At 43.5% G+C, this 25,866-nt stretch overlaps 1 protein-coding gene across 1 annotated transcript in view; it reads right to left on the bottom strand.

The window, feature by feature from the left end:
• Positions 1-25,866, bottom strand: part of LOC144487846 (SH3 domain-binding protein 5-like) — a gene marked incomplete at its 3' end in the record, with an annotated part of 52,243 nt that overhangs the window by 4,587 nt on the left and 21,790 nt on the right. The window contains exons 2-3 of the mRNA XM_078205920.1: positions 15,899-15,961; positions 5,799-5,927 (exon numbers count right to left, since the gene is read on the bottom strand). Coding sequence (XP_078062046.1) covers positions 5,799-5,927; positions 15,899-15,961 — 192 coding nt within the window. The remainder of the gene's footprint in view (positions 1-5,798; positions 5,928-15,898; positions 15,962-25,866) is intronic.

Genomic DNA, 25,866 nt, shown 5'->3' with positions numbered 1-25,866 from the left:
TCTTAGAGTTCCTCTGGGGTTTTGCAGAGTAGGGCTTGATTATGATGATGACTGACATGGAACAAATCATGTTTGTTGATTGGGTGGAGCTAGGCTTACACAGGGAACTCAAGCTCAGATGCTGGTTGGAGTTGTTAGACAGCAGTGCCTCATTTTCCTCTCAGTTGGAGACTGAAATCTGTCAGGAAATAAGTCCTTTTCTCTGAGAATCTGCTGTATGAGAGTCTGCTGTATGAGAGTCAGAAGACAGGTGTTTGTTTGGATCACTGTCCAGAGCTGGTAAAAAGCTGGAAATCTAGCTTCCAAATAAGATATCTGCTTTTGGTGCTAACTGGTTCTGAAGAAGGGATTTATGTCTGTGGGGGATACTGCTAATTTGGAACAATAGAGATTGATAGCTATTAAGGATTCTACTTTGTCGTGTTTAGGTATTTTAATTGGTAAAAAGTTATGCTTTTTTTTGTTATATTCTAATCGTGTTCTTAAGTAAATTTTGTTTTGATAATAGCTTCCTAGTGGGTCAACTGAATCATACCTGGAGTGAAACACTTTATGCTCAACCTAATACCAAAATCAAAAAGAAAAGTTGGGGTCTAGGCTAACTTCATACCCTTGGACTTTCTGATCTGGTCCCTAACAACATTATTTCTACTTTATCATTATTTTTAGTTTCAGTTTAGTTCATTTTATCATTCCTCCTCTCCCCATTCTGTTTCTCCAGCCAGATGTCCATGCTGCCTGAAGATGATCCTCAACAAGAATTTCCTTCCATCGCCCCTCAGAATTAATCCCATGCAACAGATTGGAGCACCGAGACTCATTGGTTCACACATTTTACCACTCTGCAATGGCTGCTGATTGAAGGGGCAGGGTAGGCGCACAGAGGGTAATTTTAACTACAAAAAACAAAAATGGGTGGGTCGGAATCAGGTGGGACTAAAATTTTAAATGGAGCCCAATGGCCCACTCCACCCACTTCCAGTTTTAACAGAGGTGGGAATTTGGGTGGGGGACCAACCCACAGGTAGGAGACGGGTTGATCACTAATACCATATTGAGGCTGCATGCTTCATATGTAGCCTGTCTTCCAGGTTTAGCCCTTGCCTGCTGAGCAACTGAAGAAGGACAGCTTCCTGGAAAAGAGAAATGGCCTTTTGGCACTGCTTCTGGGCCAAGAGGAGCAAGAGCGCTTTCTCCCAGTCCACCTAGCTTACATTGGGGAGAAATCAAATTTGACCAATCCACCCCAGCCTGCTTATAAAAAGCAACCCCATCAATAACAAGCCATAGACTTGCTATTAGATTCACACTCAGCTGACGGTCTGAGACCATTAACTCTAGAATCAATTCCAGTCTCGGAGGATTTAGCTCATACCCAGCTGCAATCCAGGTTCTCTCAGCCAGCAGAGATTGGCACATGGAAACATGGCCATTAAATTTACTTTTAATTTTGTGTTACTAATAACTTCACAGGACAAGTACCTCCAACCATCTCCCTCAGCAAGTTTCGTAAATCCATGTCAAAAGACAACAAAAGAGGAAATTTGAACAGAGCAGTGCCCTAGCAGGTGAGGGGACTGTAGGACGGGCGCCAAACCCATATATCCTCCGAGACCTTGACAAAGCGAGGCCCAGGCAACTTTAAGATTTTTAACACCTGGGTCTCAGCTGCCCAGGCAAGAAGAGACAGTTGGCCAGGCAGCAATGGAACAGAGATTCATTAGCACCAAAGTGATGCTCGCCTGCAAGAACAAAAGTAGGATTGGGTTTGATGGAAGTAGGCGGGAAGCGTTTTAGAGGAAGTGCGAGCAGGGGAGGCCTCAACTATCCTTTTGTCATCTGCCCACAGGAACGGGCTTAAATTACTAGATGGTGGGATTTAGGCAGGATATCAATGGGTAGATAACAAATTAGAGCAGGAATGCACCATACGCTCCCTTGAGCCTTCTCTGCCATTCAATACAATCATGATTGATCTGCTGCCTCAACTCCACAGAAGATCCCGCCACCGGCCAATGACGGGCTGCCTCTGTCGCCGTGAAACACACTGCAGAAAATCCCGCCCTATGTTGCTGACTGTTCAGCCCCTGAGAAACGGCCAAATGTCTCATTTCACATTTGCTAAGTACCACTCTTCTGTACAGCACTCCGTAATCTCACACTCAGGTCAACGTTGGGACTTTACACTGAAGAGAAGCATAGATTTTGGGGAAATGTTCTAAACTGCACATCCAAACAGTAACTAAGAAAGTCCCTGTGCAAACAGCATACAAGTCATGTCATTTCAGTTGCTCTGCGTGTGCATGTGCAGCCAAGCAAATAAAATGTAATGGGGCTGTGTGGTCCAAAAGATTTAGGAGCAGGTTGCTTAGGGCTGATCTGGTCAAGCTTACAAGACAATGAAGGAAAGGGATTATGTTTAAATGGATAGTTCTTCTCATTAAACAGGTTAGGAAGGTTCAATTTTAAGCTGTGTACTGCCAAATCTAGGTTCGATGTCAGGAAGTGACCCTTTCCTCAGTGAATTGTGGGTCTCTGGAAACAGCCATGGCTTATTTGGTGTTGGATACTGATTTGTTGAATTCTTCCCAGTGTGAATTGGACCCGTTTCTGGTTAGGAAGAAGATCACCCCTGACAAACGGTAGTCACTACAAGGAATTCAGGACCGGTGTAATCGCCTAGACTCAGTTTGATCACCTGGTGGGTGCAAGGTGTAAATTGAGGGGGCGGGCAGGAGGGGTTGGGGAAGTATTTACCAGATCTATTTCCTCTAATTGGCCCGGGTCTTTGATCTATTTTTGCCCCTCTCCCAAGAGATCACGTTTCAGGTGTTGTGCAGTTTGTAGATATTGTGACGTATGAAGTATCACAATCGAGTATGACAGACTGCTGGACGAGAGAGTCTTTTTCTATCTGGTATTGGTCGTACATTGATAAATGATCAAAGAGATGGACAACCTGTTCCATTACCACCGACAGATGCTAATCTTCATTTAAGAATCAAAATATTAAAATTGGTCCCTTCTTGAGTTCATGTTTTCACATCACCAGCCACTGAAACTAATACTGACCATCATTTGTGACATCAGTTATTTATATGTTAAATATGGTATCTATTCCGCCCCAGAATTAGAGTTTGTTGGAAAACTAATCCCGGTAGCACAGTGGTTAGCAGTGCTGCCCCACAGTGTCAGGGACCTGGGTTCAATTCTGGCCTTGGGTGTCAGTCTGTGTGGAGTTTGCATGTTCGCCCCGTGTCTACATGGATTTCCTCTGGATGCTCCGGTTTTCTCCCACACGCCAAAGATGTGCGGGTTAGGTGGTTTGGCCATGCTAAATTGCCCAATGGTGTCTCAAGATTCGTAGTTTAGGGGGATTAGTGGGGTAAACACGTAGGGTTACGGGGATAGGGCCTGGGTGGGATGCTCTGTCGGAGAATCGGTGCTTACTCGATGGACCAAATGGCCTCCTCCTGCACTGTAGGGATTGTATGATTCTATAAAACATTTTCTGCTCTATAATCAAGCCTTCATAATATATTTTTTTAAATCTCATGACGAACGAATTAATAATGTACTCCGTATCAGAGCAGTTGGAATATCAAACATTGCTCTCAACCACAGCCCTGCCGGATTTCAAGTGAAGGAGGTCACAAAGTCTTCCGCAATGTGGCACAGAATGAGATGTTAAATCAGGTCAGAGCTCCCACATTCCAGATACTTCATTTTAATTCTTCCAATTATAAAAAGGAAACAATGCGAAAAAGTAGGTCATTATTTTAATCAAACGAGGAAATAAATCTACCACAACGAGGTGACTAATTGAAATGAGATTCTGTGCTCAATTTATTTTGGGAAGTATATTATATTTCTTGCATCAAACAAAGAGGAATAATTTATCAAACAATGCTCTTCCTTTGCATCCAATTCCAACTATTTATGAATGAAGTTGGAATTTTGCATATTAGGAATATATTTGTGTACTTATTGTTCTAACAAAAAGACTTAGGTCAGAATCTTACTACCGTTCACGCCAGCCGGATTTTCCCAACCCACTGCAGTGAACGGAGATTTGCCAAATTCTCTGACCTCACTGCAGCGGGACCATAGTGTGAATGGCAGGTAAGATCGAGCTCTTACATTTATATAGAACTTCTCATGATCACTAGACATGTCAAAGTATCAATGAAGCGGAGAAACGTGCTCATTGTTGTAATGTAGGAAATGCAGCAACCAATTTGTGTACAACAAACCCCGACAAACAGCAACATTATAATAGGCACACAATCTGATTTTGCGATGTCGATTGAGGGAGAAACATTGACCAAGACACCGGGATAACTCATCTGTTCTTCAAAATGGTGCCTTGAGATGCTTTACCTTCACTCAAATAGGGAAAGGTATCATCTCTGGCAGTATAGTATTCCCTCACTATTGCATTGGAGTGACAGTCTTGATTTTGTGTTCAGGTCCTGGAATTGGATTGGTAATTTCATAGAATCCTACAGTGCAGGAGGCGGCCATTCGGTCCATTGGGTCTGCACCCAACACAATCCCACCCAGGCCCTATTCCTGCAACCCCTCATATTTACCCTGCTAATCCTCTGACACTGAGGGCAATTGAGCATGGCCAATCCACCTAACCTGCACATCTTTGGACTATGGGAGGAAACTGGAGCACCTGGAGGAAACCCAGAGATACAGGGAGAATGTGCAAACTCCACACAGACAGTGACCCAAGCCAGGAATCGAACCCGGTCCCTGGCACTGTGAGGCAGCAGTGCTAACCACTGTGCCGCCCTCTCCAAGTAAAACATGTATATTTATACATGTAAAATACTAGCTGCTCTCCCATGGCATATTGAAAACATGGATCAAGACTAACTATGAAATTAAAAAATCATTTTTAAAACACTTTTCTTGATGTTAGGACATTCTAAAGCATTTTTCAATCAATGGAATGAGTGAAAGTTTTAATAAGCTGGGGGTCATATGCAATTTGTAGGGTCCCAGCACAACTGAACATCAAGGGGCAGGATTTTACAGTCTCGCTCAAGTGAGACTGGAAATTCCTGCCCGAGGTCAACGGACATTTCCGTTGTCCGTCCCTCACCAGCTCCGATTCCATGGCAGGCGGGGTGGTAGAATTCCAGCACAAGTGTCTGAACCAGTGGATTTTGAACAGAATGATGCAGGAAACTTGGGAAAGATCAACAAAACCCTACTGTGCTGATTTTTTGTGAGGTCAGGTGAAGGATGAGTGTTCGTAACAATGCAAATGGTTCAGGACTCCTGCTCATGCAATTAGGCAGGGGTAGCTCCATACAAAAACTAAGGATGCACAGAGTGCTTCCGGCAAATTAAGAACTTTTCAGTTGCTGTCACTGTTGTAATGTAGGAACCGTGGCAGCGAATCTACGCACAGCAAGATCTTACAAACAGGAAAATGATAATGACTGGATAATTGGTTTTGTGATATTAGTTGAAGGGTAACTATTGGTCAGAACACAAAGGAAAACTCCACTGTTCTTCTTCAGTAACCTTTGGATCAAACATTCCGAAGTGTGATGTTACATCAAACTAGCAAAGAGATTGGGGGACGGGTGGAAATGGAACTGACTGCACTGCTCTACAGAGTCAGCATGCACTAGAAGGGTCAAATGGCCTACTTTGGTCTCATAATGGCTCCTAAGTCATGCTTACATTGCAAATTTATTGTTTCTTCTTACTATCCAAGCATATCTCTGGAGAAACATCATTATTGAACGGGGAGAATAATATAAAGTTCATCTCCTTACCAGTCGTGTAACTCGCCTGGCTTCCCAATAAGGCTTGGAATCATCTACAGCTTTTCCCACCTTCTTACCGGCTTCATCGAGTTTAACAGTAGCTTCGACTAAAACAGTTCGAAACTTCTGCCGGGCTTCCTGTAAGACAAACAACAGATCTGGTCACACACAAAACAAAACAGCAGCAGTAAACTATTTTAATACTTAAAAAAGAGGGGTACAAGTTTCAGTCCGCAGTAAACAATGAACACTAACGCAAGACAAGAGCAGGGCAGAGTGAATCCCTACTTCAATTTACATCAGGAGTACAGCCCCCTCCTCCATTTATAGTGGAAACATTGGTGTTAACACTACTTCTCCACTATATGCGGAAAAATAGGAAGGCAATTGTTACAATCAGGTCATCTTTTCCTTGTAACTGCCTCACCTACTCGTTAGCAGTTGCATCCAGAATCTCATCAGTAAAGTAACTAAGTGCAAACAGCTATTTTTGAAAGTACAGAAGAACCTGACTTTACCCAAAAGCAGCAGAACCCATTAAATCAGTAAGAACTTAATGAGGCAAGAACTTATTGAACTGCTCAAAGGCTTAGTTGACATATAATGTATTACGTGTGGCACCTTTGTTACTGACTATGGTGCTGGTAAGTTGTAATTTGCTGATATATGTGGCTGCCTGTAATAAGTGAAGACAAATATAAATGGTGAATTCACTATAATTCATCCAGACATCTCTCTCTAAAATTATAACTACGGTGGATGAGAGCAACTGTCCCACTTATTAACACATTGGAGCTTATCCATCTCTTAACTTTAGGAAGATCATTAACTTTAGGAAGAAACTCACAACTATCAAAATTCATGTCAATTTGGGTTATCGGTTTCATTTGGGCAGTCAGAGTACAGAATTCACTGCCACACATCATTCAGAGAAAGATGGAAGGAGGGATACAAAATTAAAGGAATGAAAAGAAAGGACTTGCATTTTTATAGAACTATTCATGATCCAAGTATGGTCCAATTAAGTATTGTTTTTAAATACTCATTCATGGGATGTGGGCATCGCTGGCTAGGTCAGCATTTATTCTCCATCCCTAACTGACCTGGAGAAAGTGGTGGTGAGCTATCTTTTTTAACCGCCGCAGTCCATGTGGCGTTGGCAGACCTACAATTATCCTTCTCACCTACACTATTGTTAGGGAGGGAGTTCCAGGATTTTGACCCAGTGGCAGTGAAGGATTGGCAATATAGTTCCAAATCAGGATGGTGATGAACTTGGACGGAAACTTGCAGGCAATAGTGTTCCCATGTATCTGCTACCCTTGTCCCTCTAGATGATTTGGAAGGTGCTGTCAGTGCAGTGTATATGGTACACGCTGCTGGTACTGTATGCCAGTGGTGGAGGAAGTGAATATTTAAGGTGGTGGATGCAGCGCCAATTAAGTGGGCTGCTTTGTCCTGGATGGTGTTGAGTTCCTCAAGTCCTTTTTTTGGAGTTGCACTCATCCAAGCAAGTAGAGTGTATTCCATTGCACTCCTGACTTATGCCTTGTAGATGGTGCACATGCTTTGGAGAGTCAAGAGGTGAATTACTCTCCACAGAATTTCCAGCCTCTGGCCTCTTTTAACTGTTGTAATGTTGAATACACACCATAACAAAATTCCACAAAGAATGAGGACATATTGACTGGATAGACTGTTTTTTTTGTGATGTTGGTTGAGCAATAAATATCGGCCTGAACACTGGGGAGAGCTCCTCTACTTCAAAATAGGGCCAAAGGACTCTTTTTTAAAAAATCCACCTGGAGATAACAAACGGGATCCCAGTTTAACATCACATCCAAAAGACGGTCTCTCTTAAAGTGCAGCAGCATTCCCTCAGCACTGCATTGACTTGTCAGTGTGGATGATGAGCTCAGGTCTCTGGAATGGGCATTAAATACTGATTCAGAGATAAGAATGCTACCAACTGACAATGCTACAGGCTGACAATTAAAGAGCACAGAAATAGAAGAGAATGGAAAGGGAGAGAGGTTAGAACAGCAGACAGAGAGAAAACCTACAACACAGAAACAGGTAACTGAAGTGCTTCCCGAACTCCTGACGACAATCCACTAATGTTTATGGCTGTCGGTTTAGCTCAGTTGGCTGGACAGCTGGTTGGTGATGCGGAGCGACACCAACAGCATGGGTTCGATTCCTGTTCCAGCTGAGGTTATTCATGAAGGCACTGCCTTCTCAACCTTGCCTTCCACCTGAAGTGTGGTGATCCTCAGGTTAAATCACCACCAGTCAGCTCTCCCCCTCAAAAGGGGAGAGCAGCCTATGGTCATCTGGGACTATGGCAACTTCACATTTACCAACAGAAAATCAGCCTTAGTTCAAAGATTTCAGTGAGAATTGAGTCATATTTGTTGCTGTGAGTGAAGAGTGTTCAACTGAGAACAATCCTGTGACAAGGACAATGATGTCCATTGATAAATGATTGCATTCACAGTTATTTGCAAAGCTCCCAGCTGTGAAGTAATTAATCAATGAACAGCACTGTTATCAGGCATTTAACTCCCAGTGGTCTCCAATGCCAAGTGGGGCCAGCTGAATGACAACCAAAAACTATACACAATGCCTCCGTATTCATATCTCAATAGAATAAGTTTCCTCAGAACAAAACTAAGATTCAAATGATTAAATTAGTCATGTTCTTGTTAGAGTAGCACTCAAAAATAAACTGCAAGCAGGCCCCAATAGGCAATCTGAACAGGTGACTGACTCAGTAAAACAAATTACATTTTATTGCAAGACATTTATTGGTATTATAAGGGTCACACTCTGCCAGTTCCTCAAGAAGGGCCACGAGTGCACAATGCCTGATTCAACCTAACCCGATTATTATAGAATTTGAAACATAGCTTTGTCATTTGTACTTTGCAATAATAGTGATATTTCAATGAGAACCACAAATCATACTCCCAAATTTCAGTGGACGACTGTTCAATCTATGGATCAGGCATCCCAGCAAAATAATGGAAGTAGTTGTGTTGATTCATTCAAATGCAATTTTGATAGATTTTGTTCAGAAAATTTGGCAGCACGGTCGCACAGTGGTAACACTGCTGCCTCACAGCGCCAGGGACCCAGATTCAACTCCGGTTTCGGGTCACTGTCCGTGTGAAGTTTGCACATTCTCCCCGCGTCTGCGTGGGTTTCCTCCGGATGCTCCGGTTTCCTCCCACAAGTCCAAAGGTGTGCGGGTTAAGTTGAGTGGCCATGCTAAACTGATCTTAGTGTCAGGCGGATTAGCAGGGTAAATATGTGTGGTTACGGGAAGAGGGCTAGGTGGGATGTGGTCGGTACAGACTTGATGGGCTGAATGGCCTCCTTCTGTACTGTAGGGATTCTGTGATTTTATGATTCTAGGATGTAGAGAAAGATCAACTTAATATAAGGTAGGTCCATTCAAAAGTCTGATGACAGCAGGGAAGAAACTGTTCTCGAGTCAGTTGGTACGTGACCTCAGGTCAAGGAAGGAGAGATTTAGGGAGGAATTCCAGAGCTTAGGGGCTAGGCAGCTGAAAGCATGGTCACCAAGGGTGCAACAATGGTCAAAATTGGAGAATTGCAGAAATCCAAGGGTTTCAGAGATAAAGGAGGTGACAGAGATGAGCTGAGGCGAAACCATGAACTAATCCAAAAGCAATGGTCAGAATTTTAAAACTGAGTCATGGCCAGGTCAGAACTAATATAGTTGAGCGAGTGTACAGGTGATGGGTGAATGGGGCAGTGCTAGTTAAGATACAGCCTGCAGAGTATTAAATAATAGCTCAATCTTATGGAGGGTGCAAAGTAGGAAACACTGGAATTATCAAGTCTGGAGGTAACAAATTCAGGGGTCAAATAAAGAACCGTTCCCTATTCATATCTCAGTTTACTGGAATATATCACATGCTGTTTCAAATGCCTCTGTAGATAGTTTGCCTCCAAGTAGGTGGGCTTCTATCAAACCGAGGTAAACATAATAAACCCACAGTGAATTTATTAAACATTGCACAGGTAAACAAACCACTTAATGAACAGTATTCGGTACAAACTAGATTGCAAACTTTACCATTCTCCTTTGAATATTAAAATAAGATGTTTTTCATGTGGGACCTCACAAGCTTCCAATGATTTTTGACACAAGTCAGTCACTTCTTACATAGGGCTTCAAGACCATGGAACCAGATTTAGTTTGGCGTTTGCCAAGATTCCTCTTAAGTGCATCTATCATCTCCACTACACCACATTCGAACCACTCCAGAGAAAACCAGGCCACTGCTAATCAAATTCCAGTTCAGCAAACATTAAAATACCCTCAGATTGAAGAATAGCCATTCAATCTCTTTGTTTATATGGAAAAGGTTGGAGCACTGCTTTTACTTTCAAGGTTGAAAATTATAAAAGGTGTTGTAAATACTGCACAAATACTGAACAGGGATATCCACTACTTGCTGAAGTCCAGGTCAGAGGCATTCAAATCAGGCGATCCTGACCCATACAAAAAATCCAAATGACCTACAGAGATCCATCAGAAATGCCAAAAGACAGTACCGGACAAAGCTAGAGTCCCAGGTTAGCCATACGGACACCCGCCAACTATGGCAAGGTCTGCAAGATATAACAAGCTACAAGATGAAGACATGTAGAATCACCGGCACCAATGCACCTCTCCCCGATGAGCTCAACATATTCTATGTCCGTTTTGAGTAAGAGGTCAGTGGAAGCACGCCCTCCACCCCAGTAGCCTCCCCCAAACCCATATCAGAGGTCACCATCGCAGACATCAGATCAGCCTTCCCGAATATCAACCCATGGAAAAGGACTGGCCCAGATGGGGTACCCGGACGAGCACTCAGATCCTGCTAGGACCAGCTGGCAGGGGTATTCACAAAAATCTTGAACCTCTCTTTATACCAATCTGAGGTCCCTACCTGCTTCAAGAAGTCGACCCATCATTCCGGTACCAAAGAAAAGCCAAGCAGTGTGCCTTAATGACTATTGTCCAGTGGCTCTGACATCCATCATTATGAAGTGCTTCGAAAGTTAGTCATGGCATGAATCAATTCTAAGCTCCCAGATTGCCTGGATCCACTACAGTTCACTTATCACTGTAACAGGTCCACCGCAGATGCCATCTCCCTGGCCCTACACTCAACTCTGGAACACCTAGATAACAAAGATACCTATGTCAGACTTCTATTTATTGACTACAGTTCAGTCTTCAACCCCATCATTCCTACAAAACTCATCTCCAAACTCCATGGCCAGGGGTTAGGCTCCTCCCTCAGCGACCGGATCCTAGACTTCCTAATCCACAGTCCACAATCAGTAAGGATAGGCAACAACACCATCTCCACGATCATCCTCAATGCCAGTGCCCCACAAGGCTGTGTCCTCAGCCCCTTACTGTACTCCTTATACACCTATGACTGTGTGGCCAAATTCCCCTCCAACACGATTTTTAAGTTTGCTGATGACACCACCGTAGTGGATCGGATCACAAACAATGATGAGACGGAGTATAGGAAAGAGACAGAGAATCTGGTGAACTGGTGCAATTACAATAATCTGTTCCTCAAGGTCAACAAAATGAAGGAGAAAGTCATTGACTTCAGGAAGCGTAGTGGGGGATATGCCCCTGTCTACATCAACGGGGATGATTGGAAATGGTCGAGAGTTTCAAGTTTCTAGGTGTCCAGATCACCAACAACTTGTCCTGATCCCTCCATACCGATGCTATAGTTAAGAAAGCCCACCAACACCTTTACTTTCTCAGGAGGTTAAGGAAATTTAGCATGTCCATTAAGACTCTCACCAACTTTTACAGATGCACCATAGAAAGCATTCTTTCTGGTTGTATCACAGCTTGGTATGGCTTCTGCTCTGCCCAAGATTGTAAGGAACTACAAAGAGTCGTAAATGAAACCCAGTCCATCATGTAAACCAGCCTCCCATCCATTGACTCTGTCTACACTTCCCGCTGCCTTGGAAAAGCAGCCACCATAATCAAGGACCCCACGCATCCCGGACATGCTCTCTTCCACCTTCTTCCATCAGGAAAATATATAAAAATCTGAGGTCACGTACCAACTGACTCAAGAACAGCTTCTTCCCTGCTGCCATCAGACTTTTGAATGGATCTACCTTGCATTAAGTTGATCTTTCTCTACACTCTAGCTATGACTGTAACACTACATTCTGCACTCTCTCCCTTCCTTCTCTATGAACGGTATGCTTTGTCTGTATAGCATGTAAGAAACAATGCTTTTCACTGTATACTAATACATGTGACAATAATAAATCAAATCAAAATCAGTACCTACACATCACAATGGCTCCATGGTTTCAGATTAGTCTACAGGCTGGCTTCTGACTTATTAACATGCCGAGTCTTATCCGCAACATGTAGGCCTACAATCAGAAACTGCTAGCCAGAGCTGTCCATCAAAGAGATGATGAGAATTTACTGGCCCTACCGCATCACGGGCAGGTGGGTAGAGATCATAGAAATAGAAACCCCTACAGTGCAGAAGGAGGCCATTCGGCCCATCGAGTCTGCACCGACCACAATCCCACCCAGGCCCTATCCCCACATATTCACCCGCTAATCCCTCTAACCTACGCATCCCAGGACTCTAAGGGGCAATTTTTAAACCTGACCAATCAACCTAACCCGCACATCTTTGGACTGTGGGAGGAAACCGGAGCACCCGGAGGAAACCCACGCAGACACGAGGAGAATGTGCAAACTCCACACAGACAGTGACCCGAGCCGGGAATCGAACCCGGGACCCTGGAGCTGTGAAGCAGCAGTGCTAACCACTGTGCTACCGTGCCGCCCCACTTCATATCTAGATATCAAGCTTGAAATATCGAAATCAGAAAGATTGTCCCTCCAACATCTTCTGGGACTTCTGGAGGTTAAGGAATGTCTTTACTTGCACTCTTAAAGAGGCTGGGCATCTAGTTTGCCTTTCCAACTATGAGAAAGCTAGTTCTCCTAAAAAAAAAAGCATTGTATATGGTTCAACATACAGGGGCCTAACTCTTTATAGGATAAATTTGAGAGAAGAATATGACAGAACATTGAGCAAACAAAGCAGAGATTAACTGTAATCAAAACAGGAAATGCTGGATAAACTCAGCAGATCTGGCAGCATCTGTGGAGAGAGGGAAACAGAGTTAACGTTTTGAGTCTGTAAGATTGCAGAGAAATGAGAGATAATTAAGGTGAGAATTGACCTGTAAACTGCTTAATAAAAGCAGTTGATAAAAGACACCCAAGGAAACAAGAGAAAAGGTCTGAAGGGAAACAATGAACAACATACAGATAGCTAGTATGGTGAAAAAGACTAAAAGGAGGTCTGGACAATGAAAAAGACAAAAATGTTGCTCGCTTACTAAATGGTGCTGCATGTGATAAGTGACCAGATTGCCAATTTTAGTGCAGTTTGAGGTACAGGTTGGCATGGGCACTGGGGACAACTCTACTCTTCACTCTCACAAGTGCCCAAGCGGGAGTTGGGAACTCAGCTTTAACATGTCATTTGAAAAACAGCATCTCAGACAATGCAGTACTCCCTTAGTACTGCAATGAAACATCAGCCTGGATTATATGCCCAAGTGCAGGAGGAGTGGGGATCCACAAATGAGGCTCTGAATTCAAAGTCCAGGTAGCAAAGTGCAATTGTCATTGATTTTTCAATCTTGTTTCAGGTCCTCCTAGTTTCCTAGACTGAAAGTGATGTGATCTGCATTAATAATGATTCCCATCAACAATTGTGAATTTTAATTTGATGGTTGCCTCGACTGCCTGTCATCATGAGATTTGCCTAGTCTGTAAAGTTTTTAGAAAGCTATTTGTCGAATGCATTAAACTTATGACCATCTGTGCCTCCAAAGCAAGCAGTAGGTTTCCTCAATAACTTCTATAATTAATTTTCAAAGTATCTTGCCCTCATTAGATATTCTGTTCCCATGAAACTGTCTCACACAAAGAACTTCCCAAAATAGCTTTTACTAATTGGAGAACAGTTTGTCTTTGATCCCTTTCATTAACAAAAGATACATGGAATCAGCCTTGACTCAGTGGTAGAACTCTTGCTTTTGCGGTACAAGGTTGTGTGTTGAACACATTATCCAGGCTGACATTCCAAAAGCACTATTGAGACAGTGCTGGATTGCCTGGGGCACGTTCTTAGGCACGAGATGTTAAATTGAGGCACCGAGATGTATTTACAAGGTTCAATTGCATGTTTGAAAAAGAGCAGGATAGTTCTCCCCAGTGTCCAAGATGTTCCAAAAATAACTCCAATTTCATTAAGAAGCTTTCTAATTTATTTCCTTTACTGGGACACAGCCATATCAGTTGCCTACGGGGGGGCGGGGAATCTGGTCCTAGTCAACACTCGGGAGTGTCACTGTGACCTGAAGCAAATAACGGTTCATCTTCAGTGGCTTTGATCATGCTGAGCAAGAGCATCTGCCAATTGATAATAACAGGAGTTTTGTACCACATAATGGGCAGTGTGTCACTATATAAATTAGAAAGAGGAGGCTTTTGTCCTTGAGGAACAGAACCAGCTTGAGCGAAGTGGTGCGCCAAGACAGAACTAGATTTAACTTTACCCATCCCCTTCAGCACAAAAGCAATAGCAGAAACCCAATCTACTACCTGCACCTGCTCCATGATGACACACACTCAACAGGTACGTCCTGAGATCAATTCGAGGGTAGTTACCATTGCTAAGAAAAACTTCATATCTAGATTGTCAACTGCTTTTAAAATCCAAGGCTCTTCCCCTGAGATGCATCAAGTAATCAAGATCAAGAGAGACATGGAGGAAGTAACTGGTGCTCTTTTTTTTTTAAAAAGAGAGGACTTTTCTTTAAGAAGTTATTTGGTTTCGATTTGTTATTTTATAAATTTAATCCAGTTTGGTTCAAACGTCTTCCTTTCAAAGTTACTTTGCGGCTCCCATATAGCACTGGATTTCCTTGGCCGAATGAAGATGAACTGAGAGTTAGAAGGAATGGCAATATGGCAGGAAGGTGGTGTTGGGAGGAAGGTCAAATCTCTTCCCCACACAATGGCATATGATCAGCCACAGGAGCTTTAAAAGCATGGCAGCCCACCACGGGCAGTCAGCCAAACCACAATGGTGCACGTAAGGGTCACTTTCTACCGCTGCAGGCATTTTGCCCATGTCGGGAAGCTTTGCTGTCACGGGGTGAAATCGCCAGGTAAACCCTGATAGCCTTCCACTGGGGTCCCTTAACGGGTGCTCAATGGCCCACAGACTGCTCCCCCTGGCAGCAACGGCTGTTCCCAAGGCACCATCACCATAATAAATCCACCACCCCAGTTCCTCCCACAATACCAGGGTCTGCCTGCTTGCCTGGACCCAGCTTCCCCAGATCAAACTGCGTCAGGGGTGCCTTGACAGAGGCGCAGCTAAGGCTGCTGAACTGCTTTGATTCGACCAACAGTTCTGGGGGGTGGGGTACACACCTGTTAAATGCCACCCCACTGTCCCGCCAAAGTGGGGTTGTCTCAAATGGTGGGACTGCTGCCTCCAAAAAAAAAAAAATCAGCCTCTCATTTTTCACACAGTCCACATCAATGCCGCAGTGAACAGTTTTAGTCATCACAGGCATCAAACCAAATCAAAAGGTTTTTTAACACTGCATGTTAACAGGAAACCAAATGAAAAAAATCAATTACAGTAAAGCATAACTTTCATGTTTTGGGGTTTGAGGTTTCAAAATGTCTTTGTTCAGGATTATGATGTCTGTGATAGCTGCCTTGAATGTCTGGGTGACAAATATCTTCCAAGTAAAAGCCACATCCTTAAAGAGAAAGCCACCACATTATAAAGTAAGTTAAAGGGTAGAACGTACAAGATGGAAAAAATATACACAGTTGCAGTTTTATAAGGAATTCCACTGGAGTCTGCCAAGCCTACAAAAATAGCAACACCTCAGGATAACGCTGACCAAATGTTACAGCATATAATCACACGAGGTGCAAACCAGTCCCACTGCACAGAATGGAGATTTAACATCATTTTTACCTCGAGCTCAGTTTCCTGGCGATTAATGGCATCTGTCGACTGGTTCAGTTTCTCAAGTTCCCCCTAGAACATAAATATGAAAATGGATCAAGATTTTGAAAGGGACCAAGTCAAAGAATTAAAAATGCAACTGTCCACGTTTACAAACATCTTGCAATCACACTGCACTCCCCACCCAAATGCAAAACATACTACAGACCATTCTGAAATGTACTTTTTTCTTCATTCGTGGGATCTGGGCGTCGCTGGCTGGGCCAACATTTATTGCCCATCGCAGAGGGCAATTAAAAGTCAACCACATTGCTGTGGATCTGGAGCTACATGTAGGCCAGACCAGGTAAGGATGACAAGATTTTCTTCCTGAAAGGGCATGAGTGAACCAGATGGGCTTTTACGACAATGACAACGGTTTCAGGGTCATTATTAGACTTTTAATTCCAGATTTTATTGAATTCAAATTTCACCATCTGTCATGGTGGGATTTGAACCCGGATTCCCAGAGCTACCTGGGTCTCTAGATTATTAGTCCAGGTACAACACTACTAAGCCACAATGAGATTTTGAACTCATGGCGTGAGGGAGAATGGGATTCCACCGAGAGTGACATTCCATTAAAGGAAGCAGTTGCCAAGTAAGACTATTTCAAAAATGTAATCTTAGAAATCAACCCTAAAAAACACATTCATCTGAGGCCTGCACAGCAATAAAATCCAGGCCAAGCTTTTGAGCAAAGGCAATAGAGCTGATATGGAAGGAGGCCAACGATGAGGCCACAGCCACAGAAATGGCAGAATCACAAATTACATGGGAGTTCTTTTCCTGAGCCTGCAGGAGAGGTCCACAGGATTTCAGCGATATCCAGGCCACAGCCGCCATGTTCACAGGCTCAGAGTCCAAGATTTAGATGTTACTGGTGCCATGGCCACCACCATTTAAATGTCCTGATTTTCCAATCAAAGTATTATTCCTGTGGGAACATCGGTCATACACAGTAAGTCGTCTCACAACACCAGGTTAAAGTCCAACAGGTTTATTTGGTAGCAAAAGTCACTAGCTTTCGAAGCGCTGCTCCTTCATCACGTGAGTGGGATTTCAGTTCACAAACAGGGCATATAAGGACACAAACTCAATTTACAAAATAATGGTTCCAACCATTATTTTGTAAATTGAGTTTGTGTCCTTATATGCCCTGTTTGTGAACTGAAATCCCACTCACCTGATGAAGGAGCAGCGCTTCGAAAGCTTGTGGCTTTTGCTACCAAATAAACCTGTTGGATTTAACCTGGTGTCGTGAGACTTCTTACTGTGTCTACCCCAGTCCAACGCCGGCATCTGCACATCATGAACATCGGTCATATCCAGAGAGTATGCAGGAAACAATAAAGCTCCAAGCCGCAGTTACGCACAACGTGGAGTTCGGGGTAGTTCAGCAGTTTGGAAGTCCTTGAATGGCCTTACGATAGATATGGAAACAGAGGTTAATGCTATCAAGCAGAAAGATCAAGGCCAGAATCCTAGGCCATTCATGCCAGCGGGATTTTCCCATCCCACTGCAGTCAACAAAGATTTGGCTGTACACCAAATTGTTCAACCGCACTACAGCGTAAGCGTGGCATGAATGGCTAGTAAGATCGCTCCAAGAGTCGTACTCAGACCGACAACACGAGAAACACCACATAGAAGATAAGGGTATAAGGGCTGAGGGTATAATTCCAGTACCTCCAGTAGAAATGAAATTCCAAGATTCACAGTTTACTTTCATTAGTGATACAGCTGCAGCCATGTCTGTTATCTCAGAAGGAATGTATAAGAAATCCCTAAGTCACGTTCTCTTATGCAAATCTGGTGTGAAAATGACTAACTTAGTTCAATAACAGTGTTCCAGTGTTAGGCCAAGGTAATGCTCGGGTGGAATATGATGATGGATCTTATTGCTTGCCACTGATAGCAGCGGGAGGGAACAAAGAAGAAAGCTTAAGAAAATACAGTTGAATTGGGTCATGTTATTTACAGGAGAGATCAGCAAGAGCACCCTATGTCATTCGGGAAGTGCTGAGAGAGCACAGAGCATGGAGGACCAAAAGATAAAAGCAGTATGTTATTAAACATCATAAATGAGCAGATTATGCGAGGGCAGATTTTGAGATTTCCTATGTGGATTAATTTCTAGTCACCAAGTTACCTGTGAACTACATTACATGTAGAACTGACATACCAGTGTCTGCCAGAGAAATTAGTGAAGAAACTCAAGGATGTGCAGCTCAGTTAAGTGCTCAATATGTCTTTCTAGCTGGCCCAGGATGAGGAGAAATTGCAGCAGCATTTCACACACACAAATAAACTGAGTGTAGATCAAGGAGGTCTCCAATGGGATTCAAGAGTCCTTATTCCGCCAAGGTTTAGAGAGAGGTTAGCAGAATGGCGGGAAGAGCGCACAGATGTAATCCATACGAAAACTGTAACAAGAAGCTATTTTTGGTACCCAAGGCTACATAGAGATATTGAAGAGTTGATGGAAAGTTAAGTATGTCTCAAAATGAGAAATGTTCCAAACAAGGTTCCTTTCATTCCATGGTGAAACACAGGAAAACAATGGGAACGAGAACACGTCGATTTCTTAGAAGTGCAAAGGAAAAAGTATTTTGTTTTGGTTGATAGAGAAAGTGGATAAATGTTGAGCCCAACAGCACAAGTGCGAAAACTATTGAGGTCTTGAGAAATTGGTTCGCGTAGCCAGAGGTTTTGGTGTTATATAATGGAGTTTGAAATGTTTCCAGGTAAGATTGGAGTCAATAACCACCATCTCACCCAACACCAAGTGGTGCTGCAGGAAGAAGCATACAGATTGTGAAGAGGTTTTTGCAGAAGTATTTGCTTGGTGATGTGCTAGGCAGCAATGTCCATGTTTGTCTTTGACACGTGCTAGGTAATATTCTGTTCCCTTACAGAATAAAGATGACTTTCAATTACTAACTATTGGGCTTATACTAGGTGAGGTCCCAGTAACTGGCCACATTGCCTTGCTGAGTGTCATGACTGTGCCTTTGTGTGTGTCCAACAAAATAATGCAGATCAAGTAAAATCTAGAAGATTAGAATAAACACTGAAAGACAAAAACAATGGTAGTTAGAAGGAATACATTAGAAGAAACTGTGTGGCACGGCGGCACAGTGGTTGGTACTGCTGCCTCACAGCGCCAGTGACCCCGGTTTGATTCTGGCCTTGGGTCACTGTCTGTGTGGAGTTTGCATGTTCTCCTTGTGTCTGCAAGGGCTCTCTCTGGATGCTCTGGTTTCCTCCCACACTCCAAAGATGTGCAGGTTAGATGGTAAATGTGCAGGCTTATAGGGTGAAGACAGTCGGGGGGGGGGGGCGATGGGCCTGGGTAAGATGCTTTTTCAGAGAGTTGGTGTAGACTCACTGATGGGCCAAATGGCCACCTTATGCACTGCAGGGATTCTATGCATTCTAAACTAGAGTGAAGATTGATGTGGATAGTGTCACACTGGAACAAGTAGATAAGCTAACACTCGCAAGGTGGCTATAACGGGGTTTACGATGGTGAGTTCTCAGTTTGAGATCTTCCTTGCCTCCCCCACCAGTGATGTAATCAGGCTCACACCCAGCGAGGGTGTGAAACTGATTACCATCAATTTAAATATTCCTAAATGACTTCAAGCCATTTCTTCCAGGGTTGTCATGTGTGCGTGCATGCGAGTGTGTGCGCGCTCCACCCTGCCTACGTGTGTGCGTGTGCGCTCTCTACTCTGCTGGCATGACATCATGTCAGCAGGAATCACTACGTTTTCAAAAACGAAAATCAGTCGTGATGACCACGCTGGGGGTTCGGAGGTGAGTATAGCCCCCAGGTGGTGAGGGAAACAGCTGGGCACTGCCCTGGCACCTTTGCAGAGCTAACCTGGTAGTGCAGGGGTGGGGCCATTAGAGAACCTCAATGGGGGCTTCCCATTAAGCAGCAGTGGCTGGCGGGGGTTGTGCCTGCATTGAGCTAGGGGGAGGTTTTGTGGGGGATCCCTGATGCTCGATGCTGGTGATGATGAGGGTGGGGCGGGCGGGACTTAAGAGTTCAATTCTGGTCAGAAAGTCATGTGAAAAACAACCAAAGTGATAAGGAGAATTGTAGCTGCTGTAAAGAGATTAACTGCATTCATTTATTTGTGAAGATTGGAGAGAGATGCCGTCAGTCTGATGTAGCTAATTTGCTTGAAAGGGGAAATTTGTCAACGGGTACACATTTCCATAATCTAAATTACAACCTAAAGTGAAAGCCACAAAGACGTTTGCTGGTATTAAAGACACCACCAATACAGCAAAGTGAGTCAGCTTCTTTCATTAAGGAGATACCCAGACAGAAAGAGAAAGAAACCAGATAGGTTAATTGAAAGTATGTAGGAAGACAACTCAAGTTGTTCTGCTTCATTATTTCTTGTCAAATAATGATATTTCTGTTAAGGACATACTGGTGTTGAGGAGAAACTTTAAAACATGTAAATCATTCTGGAGGTATCAGAGTGTTTTGTTGTGATTACAGTAAATACCAAGTATGCAATCCAACTTGGTAAGTTTTCAGGTAGTGTTGATATTAGTTTGGCCATATGATTTTCTGGGAATTTATGAACATGCACCATTTTATGCTTTAACGTGCGAGTTGTTTTTGAAGTGGGAAGAGAGTGTAGAATATAGCAAGATCTAAGCATTTTGTTACATTGCCCTCTCTGTTGGGATGTGTGAATATTTAGTTCAATAATGGTTGTCTGCAGCTGAGCACGTGTTAGTCTTACTCAGTGTAATACACAACAGATCAAATTGATTTTTCTTTCCGGCTGAAATGAATACTTTAAATTAACATGCAACTATCCTTATAATTTGCAAAAATCTGTAGACTTCCATTGCACTAAGTTTGACACTAATCAACTGGCAGTAATGATGTTATGATCACTCATTATCTAATATTAGAACATTACATGGCAAGGATTAAAGAAAAGCTATTAGGTATAATAGCAGTCTTTGGCAGCAGTACAAAATGGGCTCACAGAAAATCAGCAGCCAATTTAAATTGTTCCCCATTTTGCTTTGCACACAGCTTGATCTTGACCGGAACTCCAACTTTGAAGGGGCGGGAAGGCAGGAATGAGGTAGAATATGTCTCTTGCTTATAGCAAGAGAAAACCCATCCTATACCACCCCTCATTTCCCTCTCTATTTACTTTGATGGAAAGGTAAAAATCAGGAACAGTGGCAATGGGGACTCTTCCAAACCTAAGGATATTTTAACCACTCAGTAACCAACAGGGGAAGTAGAATTCTTCTGGTCACCACAAGGAAACAAAGAAGTGGCTATAGGAGGTAAGCTGCAAAGATATCATTTCCTTAATCTGATTTTAAAATTAAAAAAATCTCAACCAACCAGTTGCTTTTGTTACAATTCAACCATGGGTCGCTCTAGATTATACCAAAGTACTGCTATCGAAATGAACTATATCAAATACAACAATGTAGACAACTACATAACTCTTTGCTATTAAGTCTGTATTACAAATGGAATTATCCAACCATTTGAATTGATTAATGTAAACAACACAACAGTGAGAATCCAGTATTAAAAAAATTGAATTATTGGATAAATTTGTATTAGGTGATTTTGAATTAAAAATATTGTTTTTGAATACTGCACTTCTCAATTCAGTTACCAACATATAAAACTGGTTGCAATATGAAGCAAAGCACAGAATCATAGAATCCCTACAGTGCAGGAGGCAGCCATTTGGCCTGCACCGGCATTGATCCAACCCAGGTCCTATCCCTGTAATCCCATGTATTTACCCTGCTAATCCACTGACACTAAGGGGCAATTTAGCATAGCCAATCAACCTAACCCGCACATCTTTGGAGTGTGGGTGGAAACCGGAGCACCCACACAGACATGGGGAGAATGTACAAGTTCCACACAGAAAGACACACAGAGGCCAGAATTGAACCCGAGATCCTGGCGCTGTGAGGCAGCAATGCTAACCACTGTGGCACGGTGCCGCCCATGATGGAATCCAGTTCCATTTATGTCCTACAACAAGAAAATCAGGAGGATGATAATAGGCAATGAAGGATCACCTATTGACTGGGAAAATTTTAGAAAAATAGAGTCAGTAACTGCAAGGAAAAATCACACACTTAATACTATTACCAATGCATTTTACATCACACAGCAAGTATTTCCATAAAACTCAAACAGATTTTTAAGAGGACTAATTTTTCCAACGAACTAGTGTGCAGTCTTCGACAAAAATAAATGCAGCTTTTCTTCCATGAAAGGAAAGAAACATTGATGTAGTACTTACTGTTCATGACCTTGTGATATCCTATAACACTTTACAGCCAACAAAATACTTTGGGAGGAAATTGACTATTGCAATGTAGGGAACATGGGAACCATTCATGCACAGCTAGGTCCTGCTAATAGAAATGAGGTGATGTTTCCATATGCAGGTTGGAGTAATTATTGACCAAAGTACAGGAAAACCTCCCCTGCTCTATCTTCAAAGTGTTGCCATGGGATCTTCAACTATGCTACCCTTGGGTTTTATGGCATCCTCCAACTTCATCATCATCATCTTTCTGTCCTGCAACCGACTCTGTACATGCCCTGTATCCTCACATCAGTGCATCTTCCGATGATCACTCCTGAACTTCACTCACTTCACCAGTATCCAAACTCGGACAGCAGCTCTGATGCTTCATGCTGATCCCAACCTACCCAAGTCATCATTACTCCAAGAATGGTCCTCTGCTTTCAACTCTCGACTATTTTCTATTATCACCATCTAATTCTTTTCCCCATTTATGTTTGTATGCACCCTAATTTTTATGTAGCTAGAACTATATACTTTAAGCTCTCCCTACATCCATTCCTATCTGCATTCTGGTTGCCACTCCACACTCGAGCTCATTCAATCTATTTCCACTGTCACTCATTTTTAACTTCTTTTCTCTTTACTCCTCTTATTCCCCTTTCTTCTATCATTGTGCTTCCTTTCACTTCTCCACTCTCGGGTACCATGCCCTCCCATCAGTACTGCATTGATAGTGCCATTCTAAATTATGTGCTCACGTGGGACCCGAACCCACAACCTTTATTTTTCCCCACTGGTAGTAACTGTCATGCTACGGATGATATAAATAATTTATGATACTAGTTCTGTGGTCTATGTTAGATCTATTTTTTTTGTGATTTACCACTCTCCAATTTGCATCTTCTAAAAACCAGTTGTGACCTCAGAGAAAGAAAACTCACTCTTCATGGGAGCTAATGAGACCATGAGGGAGCTGATTAAACGCCAGTGGAGATCAATTACCAACTTACTAGGAAATAGATGCGAAATTATGAGCATGTTGCACTGTAAACCTATGTTTACAGGAAGCTGAGTTTGGATTGAGAAGGATGTTTCCTGTTACACCCTTCTATTCATTAGAGAAAGAGACATTAATGTTTTTTATTTATTCATAGGATGTGGGTGTCAAATGACAATACAATCTGTAGCCTATCCCCGATTACTCTTGGAAGCTGGTGCTATAGGTACACCCATACTGTTATTCCCATGGGCACTGCCCACCCATGTCCCTGACACCTGGGAGCCTCGATGACCTCCGATCCTCACGGCGAGGTCATCACATCTGGTCACCGCTGTTGAAGACTGGCTGTGATTCCTGCCAGCATGAGGACCAAGTGGCGAGAAGGTAAGCGCAAGTGAGGCCAGACGATGCCGTGCTGACTGCATTAACGACATGCTAATGTCATGAATATTTAAAACGGCTTTCCGCCCAGTTCTGCGTGTGGCGAGAAACTGGGTGCAAACCCAATTTTTTGTTCCACACACAATTTTATCAGCACGACGAGCGGGTAAGGTCGCGCCCGATGTGTCAGTGGTGGAGGGACTGTGCCAGTCAAGCAGGCTGCTTTGTCCTGGATGGTGTTGAGCTTCAGTTTTGTTGTAGCTGCAGTCATTCAGGCAAGTGTAGAGTATTCCATCATCTCCTGGCTTGTGCCATGTAGATGGTGGACAAGCTTCATTCAATCAGAATGTAAGTTACTCTGCAGAATTTCCATTCCTGAGCTGCTCTTGTATCTACAGCATTTACATGACTGGTCCTGTTAAAAGATGACACTTCTGTGGCATGAACATTACTTGCAACTCACTAACTGAAGGCTGAATATTTCCAGGTTTTGCTGCATGTAATCATGGACTATTTCATTACCCAAGGAGGTACAAATATGCAGTGTCCAGTCCCAATTGGGTAAAAATCTTCACTTTTTAAGTAATGATGGAGGGAAGGTGATTGCTGAAGCAACTGAAGATGGTTGAGCCTATGACACTACACTGAGGAACTCCTGCATGTGATGTGTTCCAAGGCTGAGATGATACTGGCCTCAAACAAACAATCACAAGAATGCTTCATGCAAGGTTTGACTCCAACCAGTAAAGATTTTCCTCCCGATTCCCACAGACTTCAGTTTTGCTCAGGCTCCTTGATGCCACACTGGTCAAATGCTGCCTTGAATTTAAGGGCAGTCACTCTCAACTCATCTCTGAAAATTTTAGCCCTTTTGTCCATGTTTGGACCAAAGCTGTAGAGAGGTTTGGAACAGAATGGTTCAGGAGCATCAATGAGCAGGTTGTTGCTGAGTTAGCACTGCTTGATAGCACTGTGTGGTGAACCATCGTTGGTTCCCACTAGGTAGTACTGAGCCAGGGTCTGGCCAGTACTACGAGTATGTATATATGTTGCTGTTGGGGTTAGGGATGGGTTGTTCTACTTGTTGCTGTTGGGGTTAGGGTTGGGCTGTTACACCTGTATCATAGTTATTATGGTACATCCCAGTCGGGCTCCGCCTCCTGGGAGAGGTATAAAGGTCACTGCTCTGTCTGGGACCCCTCAGTCTGGGATCGTGTACTATACATGGTAGCTTCGTTGTAATAGTAAATAAAAGCCTTTATTTCCTTGAGCATCTCAAGCCTCGTGTGTGATAACGCACATCAATTTTATTTACTATTAATTAAACTCACGTCGTTGAAAAAAAGAAAACGATACAGAGAGTATGGAGCAAATGTTAAAACCCAAACGTCTTACACTGGATCCACCTGCAGCGGGCGCCTCTAACACCTTCGACCACTGGTTGAAATGTTTTGAGAACTACCTTGCAGCCTCCGCAGCGGTCACCACAGACGACGACAGACTCCGGGTCCTCCACGCGAGGGTAAGCGACACCGTATATCTCGCGATCCGTGCGGCCACCGACTACACAAGGGCCCTCGAGCTTCTTAAGAAGCGTTACATTAAACCGCCAAACGAGATGCATGCTCGATACCTCTTAGCCACTCGACGACGGCAGCCCGGCGAAACGACGGAAGAGTACGCAAACGAGCTCCTACAGCTAGCCAGGGGCTGTAACTGCAAAGCAGTGTCGGCAGACCAGAACATGAACGACCTCGCTCGAGATGCGTTTGTGGCGGGAATCGGATCATCTTATATCCGACTCAGACTGTTGGAGCAAGGTAATCTTGATCTCACTAAGTCGATAGAACTAGCGGATACGTTGGAGACGGCCTCCAAAAGCCTAGTATAGTATCCCGAAGACCATGTGGAGACAATGTGGCAGGAGCAGTCACTGATCCCTCCTCGTCCCTCGGGTTCGAAAAGCTGCGTGATGGTGTGCCCACACTCGGGCCTGACGACGGCAGCAGCTCCGGGCGGCCCGCGGTGTTACTTCAGTGGGGGAGTGAAGCACACTCGGCAGCGATGTCCCGCTAAAGCTGTGTTGTGCTCCGCCTGCGGTAAGAAGGGGCACTATTCGAAGGTATGCCGATCTAAACTTACTTCCAGGAACAGCAGTGCGGCCTGCGACTCCCCGGAGCCCGGTTCTTCGTCGTCGGCATCGTCGAGGGTTTCGTCCA

The sequence above is a fragment of the Mustelus asterias genome, unplaced genomic scaffold (assembly GCF_964213995.1).
Source record: "Mustelus asterias unplaced genomic scaffold, sMusAst1.hap1.1 HAP1_SCAFFOLD_1087, whole genome shotgun sequence".
In the NCBI taxonomy this organism is placed as follows: Eukaryota; Metazoa; Chordata; class Chondrichthyes; order Carcharhiniformes; family Triakidae; genus Mustelus; species Mustelus asterias.
The sequence above is the reverse complement of the archived record's forward strand: the minus strand, read 5'-3'. Positions and strand labels throughout refer to the sequence as shown.